The sequence below is a fragment of the Penaeus japonicus genome, unplaced genomic scaffold (genome assembly GCF_977035675.1).
Source record: "Penaeus japonicus unplaced genomic scaffold, GWHDUDI00000001_assembly GWHDUDI00000017, whole genome shotgun sequence".
NCBI lineage: Eukaryota > Metazoa > Arthropoda > Malacostraca > Decapoda > Penaeidae > Penaeus > Penaeus japonicus.
Window position 1 is genome coordinate 24,136,943 of NW_028234419.1, and position 15,327 is coordinate 24,152,269.

A 15,327-nucleotide genomic window follows, 5' to 3' on the forward strand; every position below is an offset into this window, starting at 1 on the left:
GGTCGCGGGGTCACGGGGACGCACGCTTAAAGCCAATATGCTCTTCGCCGCCAAGAGCAGTCAGGAAATTCATAGATGAAAAATAAGGAGAGAGGGAAGGTGTCGATCAACTCCCTTCTCTCGCTATACCGCCAGGTGATGCGACTTGATGACGGGCATTCGTGCCAGGACTGCACTTGGGTTTCCGTTTCCTTCAATCCTTCCTCCTTCCTCCTCCTTCCTCCTCCCTCCTCCCTTCGCTATCCCTTCTCCATCAATTCCGTTCTTCACTATCGCTAGGGAGTATGACTGCATGACAACGGCTTTTGCTTTTCTTTTGCAATTCCTCCTCCACCGAAATCGTCGTTATTACTTTTCTTCCCTTTCCATCTCTCTCCCTCCTCCACCGCCATTCGTTCCCCCACTGAAGCCGGCCACTGTGACATGCCATGACCGCAATTCGCCCTCCGCCAAGTCATGCAACCTCGCCGACTCTACCGACAACCGACGCTAATAGCCGCCACAAATCGCCAAGGCTTTTGCGGCAATCGCGCGTTTGACCCTTCAGTCATGTCGAGCGCGGTCGTGTTGCAAGCAAGCAAGCAAGAAGGGAGAGTCGATTTCAATAGCTTTGGTTGTTTGGAATGCTGTAGGGAGAGGGAAGGGGGGGAGGGGGGAGGGTTGGACATAGATGGGAAGAGAAAAAAAGAAAGGAAAAGATATAGAAGTAGAAAGAGCGGAGAAATAAAGTTTAGAAACATAACAGAAAAAAAGGGAAAACGTTTTTTATTCTCCTCCTCCTTTGTTCCTTTCCCTTGTTCCTCTTCCATTCTGTTCTCCCTCTCTGCGTGTCACTCGCCCGTATATTATTAATGTGCCAGCCGTTAAGCAAATACAGATATTGCACAAAATAAAACCCATCACTCGCTTATGCAAATACATCATCCGTGACGCACAACAACCGATTCACAATACAGCTGTCACCCCCTCCCCCCACCCCCACCCTCCCCACCTCCTCTTGCCACGTATTTTCCTCGTTTTCATAGTCATTCCTCTTATTTATTCCCTTATTCTCTTCCATTCCCCTTTACCTCCCTTCTAAGTCACACGCAGGATCCTCGTCGCCCCGCCTCCACTAGATATTTTACTCGATCTTATTGTCTCTCTTCCTCCTCTCTTTCCTCCTTCCCCTCCCCTAAATATTCCTTACCCTTACATCCTTCCTTCTCTTCCCCTCTTCCCCCCCCTCCTCTCTCTCCCTCATGCCCTCCCTGGTCTCAGTCCCCTCACCCTACCTCCTCCTCACCCTCCCTTTATCAACCCTTCCCCTCCCCCTTTTACCTGCCAGCACTGTCCCACGTTAACAATTACCTTCATGATGGCCCATCAACTTGACAACATTCCGACCACTTGATTACAGACTACAGTTCAATGCTTACAGACGGCTCGTATATCAAACGTTGTAATAAATGTATACAACTATACACGTGCAAGCAAGCAAGCAAGCAAGCACACGCACACCTATCCTATCCTATCCTATCCTCCACCTACCCTTACCCTAATCCTATGACCCAAATCCCGTAATATCACAAGCCAATGTCAACCTATCCTATCCTATCCCATCCCATCCCACCACGATCTCTCCCTACCCCACGCCCTAACACATCCCAAAACACTCAACAAACTAATGCCACCCTATCCCTCCTTCCCGTCCCCTCCCGACCTATCCCTTTCCCTTCCATACCCAACGCCAACCTATCCCCTCCTCCCCTACACACCCCGAGCCAACGCCATTCCTCGCCCGTGCGTCAAAGCCAGCCCGGGTTCCCTCCATCCGCGGGTGGGCGGGAGAGCGGGTATGTGGGTGTGTCATGCATGTCCTTGCCGCGACAGCAATGTGTCAGCCTATAAACCATCAGCTAGTTACGGACGAGGCGGACAAGGGCCATCTTCCCTCCCCCTCTCATCCCCATCCCCCTCCCCATCACCATCACCATCCCATCCCAGTCCCGTCCCGTTCTCCCCTCCAGTCTCTGTCTCTCTCTCTTTTCTATCCTGTTATCTTTTCGTCTCTTCTCCGTTTTCGCTCTTATTTGATTGTCACACATTTCTTTGTTTCTCTTTTACTCTCACTCTCCCCTTTCTTTCTATTTTACTCTCACTCGCCCCTTTCTTTCTCTCTCTTTTACTCTCACTCTCCCCTTTCTAGCTCCCCCTTCTCCCTTCTTCCTCCTCCCTCGCCAAAGAGGAGCGAGTACCGATCAAGAATCTACAGGTTGTTGGATCGATACCACCCACAGGGGAACAGGGTGGGGGTTGCGTGAAATTGGGGAGAAGGAGAGGATAGAGAAGGGGAAGAGGGGGAGGAAAGAGAAGGGGATGAGGGGGAGGAAGGAAGGGGAGCCGAGAGGAGTAGTGATGAGGTAGGAGAGAGAGGAGATGGGAGGGGAGGGAAGAAAATGGGGAACGGGGAAGGGGTGGGGGAAGGGGTGGGGGAGGGGGAGGGGGAGGGGGCGGGAGGCGTGTCAATGTCACTCGCATTCCGACGATACAAAGACCATCACTGCATACTGCAGTGGGGGAAGGGGAGAGGAGGGGAGAGGAGGGGAGGGGTACATGCTTTATTTAGTGCTGCTGTGCGGGAACGTCTTAGATTTTATGCGGAGAGGGAGAGAAGAAAAGGGGGAGGGAGGGCAAGGAGGTACGAGAGGGGGAGGAATGGGGGGGGGAAGGAGAAAATAGGGAGCGGGGGAGAAAGTGATAGAAGTTGGGATAGATATATAGATAGAGCGAGAATCAAATAAACGATTATAAAAAAAAAAACGAAAAACGAAAAAGAACCTAGCGCGACCTAAGAGAAACAAACAAACAAAAACATTCACGCCTGATGTAGATGTGGGTGTCAGCGTCCGACATCACGAGTCTGTGGAAGGGCACGAGCAAATCCCCGCACGAGACGCTACCGCACGGACCGAGGCCGCGAATACATCGTCACATCGCACCTCGGAGGGAGGGAGATGGGGAGGGAAGAGGAGGGGGAGGGAGATGAGGAGGGAAAAGGAGGGGTAGGGAGATGGGGAGGGAAAAGGAGGGGGAGGGAAGGGAGGGAAGAGAGGGAAGGGGGGAGGTGGGGAAGGAAGGGGGGGGGGGAGGGAAGGGAGGAGGGAATGAGGGAAGGGGAGAGGGAAGGGGGGAGGTGGGGAAGGAAGGGGGGGGGGAGGGAAGGGAGGAGGGAATGAGGGAAGAGGAGGGGATGAGAGTAAGGATGTGTCAGAGGAGGGAAGGGGGAGAAGAGTGAAGGGAAGGGAGGGATGTTATGTCAGAGGCTACAGGAGAGGGAATAGAGGAAGGATAGATAAGGAAGAACGTTGTCTCCATGACCGTCTCTCCATCCCTCATTCCATCCCTCTAGTTACTCTTCTTTGCATAGGTGTCACGTACTGAAGCTGGTAAGGTGATTAAAAACACGTAATCGCAAATGACAAATGTATGTGTGTGTGTGTGTGTGTGTGTGTGTGTGTGTGTGTGTGTGTGTGTGTGTGTGTGTGTGTGTGTGTGTGTGTGTGTGTGTGTGTGAGTGTGAGTGTGAGTGTGAGTGTGAGTGTGAGTGTGAGTGTGAGTGTGAGTGTGAGTGTGAGTGTGAGTGTGAGTGTGAGTGTGAGCGTGAGTGTGAGCGTGAGTGTGAGCGTGAGTGTGAGCGTGTGCGCGTGTGCGTGTGCATGCGTGCGATCGCGCGCCCCTCCCCACTAAACCCACTGATAAGATCCGGCAACACCCCTCCCTACCTATCCCACCTATCTACCCCACCCCCATTTCCAACCCCACCTATCACCCCCACCTGCCTCCCCCTCCTCGTCCCCGTCCCACCTTCATAAGGAGAACAACTTAACGGCAAAAATTGGTCAAGGGACACCACACTCCTTCTCCTAAGCCCATAAAACCGAACCCTTGGCATGAGCCACTTGGATCGAAATTAGCAGGAGATGAACGGAGCTTAAAAGAGCACTTACCGCTAAACACTTCACGTCTCTGTGTCTAGATCGTCTTCCGTTACCTTGCTTGCTTGCTTGCTGGAGATTAAACGGATTTATATTTTTTGGATTTGATTTCATTCTTGTGATAAGGTTTATTCGCTTGCTTCTTGTGCGGTTGGATTCTATATGACGTGTCTTATACAATAATAAAAAAAATAGTAAATATTATTTTTTGTTTAACGGCGAGGTCGTTCCCTTTACTAAAAGTATTTTGTTTCCTTCCCTTTACCTATTACACCGTCTCTTCCATTTTCTTTCCCTCTCACCCCTTCCTTTCTATCTTCTCCAATCCCTTATCCTATCCTATCCTATCCTATCCTATCCTATCCTCTCCTCTACTTTCCTCTCCTCTCCTCTCCTATCACCTCTCCCATGGCCTCTACACTCTCTCTTCTAACTCATTTTCTCATTCTCCTCCCCATTCTTTCCCCTCACTCTCCCCTTCCTTACCTACCCCCTCCCCTCCCGTCCCCGCCTATCCCCTCTACCTTTACCTCCCTCCCATCTTTCGAGAATCCCCGTGTTCCTAATGGAGCTTTCGAGGAGCTTCTTGAACGTCTCAGCCATTTTCTCTTAGCTGAGCTCAGCTCCACCACGCTTCCGCCGTCGACGTAAGCAAGGAAGGGGAAAATGAAAAAGAAAAGACGAGAAAAAGAAAGAACAAGAAAGAACAAAAGAGAGAGAGAGAGAGAGAGACAGAGAGAGAGAGAGAGAGAGAGAGAGAGAGAGAGAGAGAGAGAGAGAGAGAGAGAGAGAGAGAGAGAGAGAGAGAGAGAGAGAGAGAGAGAGAGAGAGAGAGAGAGAGAAATCAAAAGCAAAAGCAAAGCCTCAAACCAGTTCGTCACTCTCGTCTCGGGGTCGTTGCGTGATCACCGCGGTGATTCAACTCGTCATGCGTCCTCAGTGGAAAGGGGATGGGGATGGGGAAGGGGAAGGGGAAGGGGAAGGGGAAAGGGGTCGGGGTGGGGGTGGGGGCCTGGGGGGGGATATGGAAGGAGGAAAGAGGAAAAAAGAAGGAAATAGGAGCAAGCAGGAAGGAAGAGGAACAAAAAGATGGAGACGGAAGGCTCTCCATCCCTGCTCCTACACCCTTCCTACTCCCCCTTTCCCCTCCCACCCTACCCTACCCTACCCTCTTATCAGCCCCACCCCCCTCCCCCACACCGACACCGATAACCTCGCGTCGATCCTTGCCTTCTCAGAGCGAGTCGTCCCCGCGGGTGTCGAGTGCCGAGACGGATCTTAGAGTTAACCCGTCGGTGATCCCTCGGTGCCCTATCAGCTGGTGCCGAAGGAGCGACGGACGCTAAACATATGCAAATCGGGGCCTCATTCCGCTTTTTCGCTGAGCGCCTGAACCCCCCCCCCTTCTCTCTCTCTCTCTCTCTCTCTCTCTCTCTCTCTCTCTCTCTCTCTCTCTCTCTCTCTCTCTCTCTGTTTGCCTATTTTCGTTTTCTTTCCCTCCCCTTTTTCCCTTTCTTGGCTATTTTCGTTCTTTGCTTTCCCTTTTCCCTTTTCCTGCCTATTCTCGTTCGTTGCTTTTCCTTTTCCCTTTTCCTGCCTATTTTCGTTCTTTGCTTTTCCTTTTCCCTTTTCCTGCCTATTCTCGTTCCTTGCTTCTCCTTTTCCCTTTTCCTGCCTATTCTCGTTCCTTGCTTCTCCTTTTCCCTTTTCCTGCCTATTCTCGTTCGTTGCTTTTCCTTTTCTTGCCTATTCTCGTTCGTTGCTTTTCCTTTTCTTGCCTATTCTCATTCGTTGCTTTTCCTTTTCTTGCCTATTCTCGTTCGTTGCTTTTCCTTTTCTTGCCTATTCTCGTTCGTTGTTTTTCCTTTTCTTGCCTATTCTCATTCGTTGCTTTTCCTTTTCTTGCCTATTCTCGTTCGTTGCTTTTCCTTTTCTTGCCTATTCTCGTTCGTTGTTTTTCCTTTTCTTGCCTATTCTCATTCGTTGCTTTTCCTTTTCTTGCCTATTCTCGTTCGTTGTTTTTCCTTTTCTTGCCTATTCTCATTCGTTGCTTTTCCTTTTCTTGCCTATTCTCGTTCGTTGATTCTCCTTTTCCCTTTTCTTGCCTATTCTCGTTCGTTGCTTTACTTTTCCCTTTTCTTGCTTATTCTCGTTCGTTGCTTTACTTTTCCCTTTTCTTGCCTATTCTCGTTCGTTGCCTTTCTTTTCCCCTTTTCTTACATATTCTCGTTCGTTGCCTTTCATTTTCCCTTTTTTTTCCTATTCTCGTTCTTTGCTTTTCCTTTTCCCTTTTCTTGCCTTTTTCTCATCTATTTCCAAGCTATTTTACCTTTTTTTCCCTCCCTCCCTCCCTTTCGCTCCCTCGACAAAATTCATCTCAGGGGCGCCCCAATCCCGACAAGGCCGCCCCATCCCAGGGCCACCAACCTCGAGGCCGCCCAGGCGTCTTAAGCCCGCACTTCTGTGGATGCGCTCACGGGGCGAACTCGTACCCCTGCGCTAAAGACGAAGCCCTCCCTTCTGCAATCGCTTTAAAGCCCGGCCTTCGCTTGCTTTCCTGGACTGGACTGGACTTGACTTGACTTTGCGTAATGCCGTTGCTTGTCGTTTGTTACGTTGACACCGATGCATGTTTAGGGAGAAAGAGAGGAGGGGAGGGAGTGAGGGAGAGGGAGAGGGAGAGGGAGAGGGAGAGGGAGAGGGAAGGGAGGATGAGAGGGAAGGGAGGATGAGAGGGAAGGGAGGATGAGAGGGAAGGGAGGATGAGAGGGAAGGGAGGATGAGAGGGAGAGGGAGAGGGAGAGGGAGAGGGAGAGAGGGAAGAGAGGGAGAGAGAGGGGAGGGAGAGAGAGGGGGAGAGGGAAAATGACAAAAGAAAAAGAGAAAGCGCGAGAGATCAAGACAAACCTAATATGATCTTTCTCGAGTACTCTCATCCCTCCTCCCGGCTTCTTGCGGTCGGATGCGCCTACAAGAGGCGGGAGGTAGGGAGATAGAGAACGAGAGAGAGCGAGAGTTAGAAAAAAAAATAATACCATACAGACGTCCATAATGGTGGTCTGCTCCTTCTCAAACGCGTAGGCCTATCTAGCGGCCACAGGCCTTCCCCACTTCCGATAAATATTTTCCACACATATAATCACACTCTTGGATGCTATGGCATAAGCCCTGTTTGCTTAATTCTATCACATTTCAGCTTAACGGACTTTCATTTACATACCGTATATGGGATTCAAAGTAAAGAAAGTCAAGAAAGTCTATTTTTCTGGATATAGGTACGTACAGCGCAGATATGACGTGACGGTAACGATAATGATAATGATAATGATAATGATGGATAACAACAACAAACAATAACGAAATGTAATCATATTAGGTTATCCACCATTCACAGTATTTAGGACAGCTGTAATTGCACAGTGCACTATAACTGTACTAGTGCTAGATGTTATTCCTTGCGTCTAAACTTATGTGAAGATATAGTAATAAACAATAACAATGTTACACAATATTTAGAAGAAACTAGAAAAGTAAACGAGAAAAGAAGATCGCACAAACTCACTTCACCTCACCTCCCTACACCTGTCCCTCACCACTCAACCCCTACCCCTACCCCTTCTCCTACTTTCACTCAGACCCCCACTCCCACCCCCACCCCCACCCCCTCGCGACGGCCTCAACAAGGACGTAATAATGAGGCGTCACGAGAAATCAATACGCTAGAAAGGTGTTATGTGTACCACGGTGCCACGAATGGGACGCACCCGCCCTCCCCCTCCCCTCCACACTGTCACCCCTGCCTCCCCCTATCCCTAATCCTTAATACCGACCTTCTACACCCCCACCTCCAACCGTGTCAATTTACGCCCCCACAAGTTTACGCAATAATTTAATCTTGAACGCAAGTGTTACTACTACTACTACTACCACTACTACTATTAATAATAATAATAAAAATAAAAATAATAATATCACTATCATTAATGGTAATATAAAAAACAATAATAATAATGGTGACCAACAACAGTAATAACAATAGCAATGATAATAAATAGTATTAGTAATGTAAATAACAACAATGGTAATAACCATGCCAGAAACAATAGTATAATACCAATCAAACCGATAATTAGAACAGACGCTAATGACACATACCCCATACAACAAACAAACTAAAACAAAAATGGACACACGAAGAGTTAAAAGAATTACCCAATGCAACGCGAAAGATCTTTCTTTTTCTAAGTAGGGCAACAAGAGCGATTAATTATCCTTTATCACCGAGACAAAGTAAACAAATAAAGTAAACAAAAACAAAGTCCCGAGTGCCTCAAGCCAGTAACAGAAGAAAATGAAAATCTTGCCGTAAGAGTCAAGAGTGTCAAATAAGCAGCACACTTTGGGAAGGGGGGAATGGGGGAATGGGGGAAGGGGGGAAGGGGAAAGGGGGAAGGGGGAAAGGGGGAAAGAGGGGGGAGGGGAGAGGGGCAAGGGAGGAGATGGCGACAGAAGCCTCGCGGGAAAGCCTTAAAAGGTAAAAACAGAAATGGGAGCAACAGCAAAAACGACAACAACAGTGACAAAGGAGAGAGGTGGGAGATGGAGGAGGGAGAAAGAAAAGGGGGGAGGGAGGGGGGAGGAAAAGAAGCGAGAAGGGAAGGAGAAGGGGGAGGGGGGAGGGAGGAGGAGGAGGAAGAAGAGAAGAAAGCTGAAATGGAAGAAAGAAGGAAAAGGGACAGGTGATGCGAGATGGTGCTGTAAGAGGAAGAAGGAAAAAGAGGGAGAAGAGAAACAAGGAGAAGGCGGAGGAAGAGGAAGAGGAAGGAGGTAAAGGAGGTGAGGTGGAAAAGGAGAAAGAAGGAATCACCAACGACCCCTATAAAAACGTGACACCTCCCCCCCCTCCAAATCCAAAGCCCCATGCAACGTCACGGGCGCAGGGAGCCTAAATGCCCCAGTTTCCTCTACCTTCACATGCACCCTGCACCCTGCACCCTGCACCCCCCACCCCCACCCCCACCCCGACCGTGCAAAACGAGGCCAAACAACGCCAAAAGCAGTACCAGTCCCCCACCCCCACCCCACCCCATCCCCGCCCCTCGTCCTCCAAGCTTCCTTATTAGTCCTCCATCGATCAAACGGCGCGCTGCTGTTGGTGGTGATGGTGGTGCTTCTGCTTGCGCCGCCGCCGAAATAACGACCGACGAAGACGAAGCTGCTGCCACCGGTGCCGCCGAAACCCGAGCCTCCGCTGCCACCGGTGCCGCCGAAACCCGAGCCTCCGCTGCCACCGGTGCCGCCGAAACCCGAGCCTCCGCTGCCACCGGTGCCGCCGAAACCCGACCCTCCGCTGCCACCGGTGCCGCCGAAACCCGACCCTCCGCTGCCACCGGTGCCACCGAAACCCGACCCTCCGCTGCCACCGGTGCCGCCGAAACCCGACCCTCCGCTGCCACCGGTGCCGCCGAAACCCGAGCCTCCGCTGCCACCGGTGCCACCGAAACCCGAGCCTCCGCTGCCACCGGTGCCACCGAAACCCGAGCCTCCGCTGCCACCGAGATTGCATACATACGGCCGGAATGACCCAGTGAAGGCCACTTGCCTAACAACACATTGTCATCCAGCGGGTTTTGTTTAGAACTTTTGTCTGATTGCGTTGTCGATCATTTGACTGTTTGTTTGTTTGGTTGATCGTGTTGTTTATCATTGCTACTGTTGTTCGCAGTCTCGTGTACGTATACCTGCGTGTACGTGGGCGTGTGCGACTGTGCGTGCACGTTTCTGATGTGCAAATGCGGACGGTTGAAGGCATCACATCCTATCACTGAAGACAAGACAGATTGTGTGTGTGGGGGGCGGGGGGGGGGAGGGGAATCACACGTCTTTTACTTTTTCCTTTCTTGTTTGGTCGTGGGGATAGGGTTGGTGAGAGGGGGGAGGGGAGGGGAGGGAAGAAAGGGGTATAGAGGGGAGAGGAGAGGAATAGGGGGGAGGAGAGAGAGGAGAGGAATAGGGGGGAGGAGAGAGAGGAGAGGAATAGGGGGGAGGAGAGAGAGGAGAGGAATAGGGGGGAGGAGAGGAGAGGAGAGGAATAGGGGGGAGGAGAGGAGAGGAGAGGAGAGGAATAGGGGGGAGGAGAGGAGAGGAGAGGAGAGGAATAGGGGGGAGGAGAGGAGAGGAGAGGAGAGGAATAGGGGGAAGAGAGGAGAGGAGAGGAATAGGGGGGAGGAGAGAGGAGGAGAGGAATAGGGGGGAGGAGAGAGGAGGAGAGGAGAGGAATAGGGGGGGAGGAGAGGAGAGGAATAGGGAGGAGGAGAGGAGAGGAATAGGGAGGAGGAGAGGAGAGGAATAGGGAGGAGGAGAGGAGAGGAATAGGGAGGAGGAGAGGAGAGGAAGAGGGAGGAGGAGAGGAGAGGAATAGGGAGGAGGAGAGGAGAGGAAGAGGGAGGAGGAGAGGAGAGGAATAGGGAGGAGGAGAGGAGAGGAATAGGGAGGAGGAGAGGAGAGGAATAGGGGGGAGGAGAGAGGAGGAGAGGAATAGGGGGGAGGAGAGAGGAGGAGAGGAGAGGAATAGGGGAGGAAAGGGGAAGGGAGGGAAAAGAGAGAACGAGAAAAGAAATAAATAAAGAAATAAAGAAATAATACAAGAACACAGAAAAACACCAGAAATACAAAGAAACAGAAGTGACAGGCGATAGGGGAGAGATAGGGAGCCCATATTGATCTTGCGGCAGCGGAGTCGCACGGCCGTTACTCACCAATAATACTCCCCATAATCCGGCCGCGTTACGTCAGGGAGGTTATCCCGCTCCACTCCCCGCCGCCCACACTCCGGCTACTCCCCCAACCCGCTCTCCCCCCTCCCCAACTCTGCCTCTCGAGATAAAGAGGGGGGTAGAGTGAGAGTGAGAGTAAGAGAGAGAGTGTGAGAGTGAGAGAGTGTGTGAGAGTGAGAGAGAGAGAGAGAGAGAGAGAGAGAGAGAGAGAGAGAGAGAGAGAGAGAGAGAAAGAGAGAGAGAAAGAGAGAGAGAAAGAGAGAGAGAAAGAGAGAGAGTAAGAGAGAGTAAGAGAGAGCAAGAGAGCAAAAGAGAGAAAGAAAGAGACAGAGATAGGGAAAGAAAAGAAAAAAGACGAAGAAAGAGAACAAAAAACACAAGAAAGCAAAAAATAGAACGAGAGAAAACGAGAGGAGGAGCGGGGGCGCCAAGGAACACACGAGGAGCCTTCCGCGCCAGGGCTATCTCGATCAAACACACACGGTAACTTAGCAACGAGGGAACGCAAAGGCACACCGATTACCCACTCCATGCCATCTCCCGAGGATTAAAAGATCGTGCCTGCATGACGTTTCCCCCGCACATGCATGACCGTGTGCAAGGCAACATGCCTCGCACACATAACAGTAAATTAAATTGATAAATCCTCTACATACATCAAATTAACTAAATATAAGTGTATATTACAGTAAGGGAAATCGCTTAAAGTAACCGTGTTCAGGAATTTTATATGTTGATAGAAATAAAATCAACAGGAGTAACGGTCATAAACAAAAGCAAAAATAGGTCTAAATAAGATAGATAAGAGGAGGAGGAGGAGGAGGCACGGCAAAAAAAAAAAAATAATAACAACCCGATGATACACAGTCAAAGAAATGATTACAAAAAAAACGAATTAAAACAACAAACAAACAAAAGAAAGAAACAGCTATATAAACAAATACCCGTGTAAATAAACCCAGAATATGCTGACCCCAGATTATGCAGAAAAAAAAGAGTGATCAAACATATCAATAGTAAAATATCAAAACAGTAATAGCAATTGCAGAAATAGTCAACACGTTCAACCGCCCACCGAGAGTGCCGCCCAGACCACTAAACGCCTGCGAAAATCCGGGAAAGCAGAGCCACTACCCGGACGCCAAGATTCATTTGCACCGGGAGGGTAATTCTACTCCCCCCCCCCCCCCGCTTTTCTCGCCATCGCACCTCCACCCCATCCTATCCTATCCACGGATCTCCTCCCTCCTTCCTTCCTTCCTTCTTTCTACCTCCTCTATTCTCCCCTTCGTTCCTACTCCCTCTTCCAATTTCTCACTCACGCACTTCCTTCCTCCCCTCTCCCTTTATTCTCCACCTTTTTTTCCCTCCCTCTCCCTCACTCCTTCCCTTCATTCTCCTTCACCTTTGCCTTTTCTTTTTCCCTATCCCTCATTCCCCTCCTTCTCCACCTTTTTTTCCCCTCTCTCCCTCTTTTCCTCTTCTCTCCCCCTGTTTCCTCCCCCCCTCACCCCATGGAGAAAAAACAACAACAAAAAAACATTCAACCCGAATTTCCTAATGCATTCAACATCCGTACTCCGCAACCCCCCCACCCCTCCCTCCCACCTACTCTTCCTGTGTCGTCTCCTAAGTTGAGCTGGGCGGGGTCCATAAAGGTGAAGAGAGTGAAGAGTGGGAAGAGAGGGAAGAGGGGGAAGAGGGGGAAGAGGGGGAAGAGGGGGAAGAGGGAGAGAGGGAGGGAGAGAGGGAGGGAGATGGAGAGGGGAAAAGTTAGAACAAATATTTTTCCTTCTCTTTCATCAAAGAAGGTCGCGTGTTCTTTGTTCATGGTTGAATGTTCAAAGTATTATATTATCAAACATTTCCTTTTTTGTTTTTTACTTAATTATTTTGTTAATGGGGTTAATTATATCGCAAATCACCTTCCCGTAACCTACTTTATATTCGGTCTAGTGCTTCCGCACAGAGATCTACATGCTCATTTGCATAAACACTTTAAACTTTGACAAAATATCCATTATGATGCATGTGACACGCGCTCTAACAAAACACAGAACAAAAAGGAACAAGCACACGCGCATGCACATTTCAAGGCAAACACAGCATCGACGCAACCCTTCCCTAACCCATGCTTTCAACGCGAGAAAATATAAATAAAACAGAAAAGGCTTCAAATCATTTAATTCACATTCTCTTGTGTGGAATAGTAGGCTAAGAAAAGCTGAACAGTTTGTTTGTTTTTTTTCCCTGATTTTCTGAAGGCTCCAGAACAAAAGCAGGAAAACAAACAGTACGCTTTTTTTTCTTCTTCATCCACGATTCCACACAAAGAAAGAAAGAAAATAGAAAAAAAGAAATAACATAAACCTTAAACAAAATCAGGACACGGCTCTCCAATTGCAACAATTACCACGTCGCAATCAGCTCCCCGCAGGCACCTCCTTAAAGATCGTTGCAAGCAATCAGCTCGCCGACCAAAATATCTTCCCCACCCCCCAAGGAACACAACACATCTTGCATCGCAATTGCAGGTTCGTTCTGACGAATAAAAAACACTAATACACCCTTTAAAAAAAACAACTAGAGGGATACAAATAAAAAAGGATATTTAAATAAAGACCAAAACATAAGGGAAGGTAACGAAGATGACAAAAAGATCGAAAAAGTAGTTAAAAAAAAAAAAAAAAAAAAGCATACCCTGCGTCAGGTAGAAACACTTGAAAGCTCCAGCCAAACCAAACCAAACCAAACCAAACCCAACCAACCAAATGGCCCCAACCACAACCACAACCACCAGCAAAAGATCTCGTACAACAATTAGCCTCTCGACGTCCGTGCCCGCAGGCAACCGCACCTCACAGGTTGAACAAGACCGAAGCTCCACCAGGGTGATGGGGAGCCTTAGGCCGCTATCAAGCATCTTAGAGAGGTTGTGGAAGGAGGAGTGGAGGGGGAGGAGGAGTGGAGGGGAAGGAGGAGTAGAGGGGGAGGAGGAGTGGAGGGGGAGGAGGAGTAGAGGGGGAGGAGGAGTAGAGGGGGAGGAGGAGTGGAGGGGGAGGAGGAGTGGAGGGGGGGGAGGGGTGGAGGGGAAGGAGGAGTGGAGGGGAAGGAGGAGTGGAGGGGAAGGAAGAGTGGAGGGGAAGGAAGGGTGGAGGGGAAGGAAGGGTGGAGGGGAAGGAAGGGTGGAGGGGAAGGAGGAGTGGAGGGGAAGGAGGAGTGGAGGGGAGGGGAAGGAGGGGTGGAGGGGGAGGAGGAGTGGAGGGGGAGGAGGAGTGGAGGGGAAGGAGGGGTGGAGGGGAAGTAGGGGTGGAGGGGAAGGAGGGGTGGAGGGGAAGGAGGGGTGGAGGGGAAGGAGGAGTGGAGTGGAGGGGAATAAGGTGAAGATGGAGAGAAGGGGGGGGGGGAGTATGGAGGAAGCAGGACGATGAATACGGAAGAAGGAGAGGGAGGAGTATGGAGGAAGCAGGACGATGAATACGGAAGAAGGAGAGGGAGGAGTAGGGAGGAGGGAGGAGGATGAATAGGGAGGAAGGAGGTGGATGAATAGGGAGGAAGGAGGTGGATGAATAGGGAGGAAGGAGGTGGATGAATAGGGAGGAAGGAGGTGGATGAATAGGGAGGAAGGAGGTGGATGAATAGGGAGGAAGGAGGAGGAGGATGAGTAGGGAGGAAAGAGGGGGATGAGTAGGGAGCAAGGAGGAGGAGGATGAGTAGGGAGCAAGGAGGAGGAGGATGAGTAGGGAGGGAGGAGGAGGAGGATGAGTAGGGAGGGAGGAGGATGAGTAGGGAGCAAGGAGGAGGAGGAGTAGGTGAGCAAGGAGGAGGAGGAAGGAGTAAGGGAGAAAGGAGGGGAGGAGGCGAGTAGGGGAGCAAGGAGGAGGAGGAGGAAAGAGGAAGTAGGGAGCAGAAGGAGGAGGATGAAGTAGGGAGCAAGGAGGAGGGGAAGAGTAGGGGGAAAGGAGGAGGAGGTAGGAGTAGGGAGAGAAGCAATCAAGGAGGAGGAGGAGGAGGAGTAGGGAGGAAGGAGGAGGAGGATGAGTAGGGAGGAAGGAGGAGGAGGATGAGTAGGGAGGAAGGAGGTGGATGAATAGGGAGCAAGGAGGAGGAGGATGAATTGGGAGGGAGGAGGAGGAGGAGGAGGATGAGTAGGGAGCAAGGAGGAGGAGGATGAGTAGGGAGCAAGGAGGAGGAGGATGAGTAGGGAGCAAGGAGGAGGAGGATGAATTGGGAGGGAGGAGGAGGAGGAGGAGGATGAGTAGGGAGCAAGGAGGAGGAGGATGAGTAGGGAGCAAGGAGGAGGAGGAGTAGGGAGCAAGGAGGTGGATGAATAGGGAGGAAGGAGGAGGATGAGTAGGGAGCAAGGAGGAGGAGGATGAGTAGGGAGCAAGGAGGAGGAGGATGAGTAGGGAGCAAGGAGGAGGAGGATGAGTAGGGAGGAAGGAGGAGGAGGATGAGTAGGGAGCAAGGAGGAGGAGGATGAGTAGGGAGCAAGGAGGAGGAGGATGAGTAGGGAGGAAGGAGGAGGAGGATGAGTAGGGAGCAAGGAGGAGGAGGATGAGTAGGGAGGAAGG

The 15,327-nt window shown here is 50.6% G+C and overlaps 2 protein-coding genes across 15 annotated transcripts in view; both read right to left on the reverse strand.

The window, feature by feature from the left end:
- Window positions 1–15,327, reverse strand: part of LOC122267271 (serine/threonine-protein phosphatase 2B catalytic subunit 2) — a 186,055-nt gene that overhangs the window by 66,558 nt on the left and 104,170 nt on the right. The gene's annotated exons all lie outside the window — the stretch shown is intronic.
- Window positions 5,212–9,676, reverse strand: LOC147470079 (uncharacterized). The gene is made up of 3 exons (XM_086546325.1): window positions 9,063–9,676; window positions 6,405–6,438; window positions 5,212–5,295 (listed from the first exon to the last, which is right to left on the reverse strand). Exons 1-3 carry the CDS (start codon window positions 9,545–9,547, stop codon window positions 5,212–5,214), a joined length of 603 nt encoding a protein of 200 aa, XP_086402451.1. The 5' UTR covers window positions 9,548–9,676.

Bases quoted from the DNA above. Each gene is read 5' to 3' on its own strand.
- LOC147470079 (XM_086546325.1), bottom strand. From the start codon at position 9,547: ATGTATGCAATCTCGGTGGCAGCGGAGGCTCGGGTTTCGGTGGCACCG. The intron at 6,439-9,062 runs GTGGGGTGGGGG...GCGCATCCACAG, and splicing joins GGACGAGGGGCGGGGATGGG to AAGTGCGGGCTTAAGACGCC. The intron at 5,296-6,404 runs GTTGGTGGCCCT...CTTCGGCACCAG, and splicing joins GACGCCTGGGCGGCCTCGAG to CTGATAGGGCACCGAGGGAT.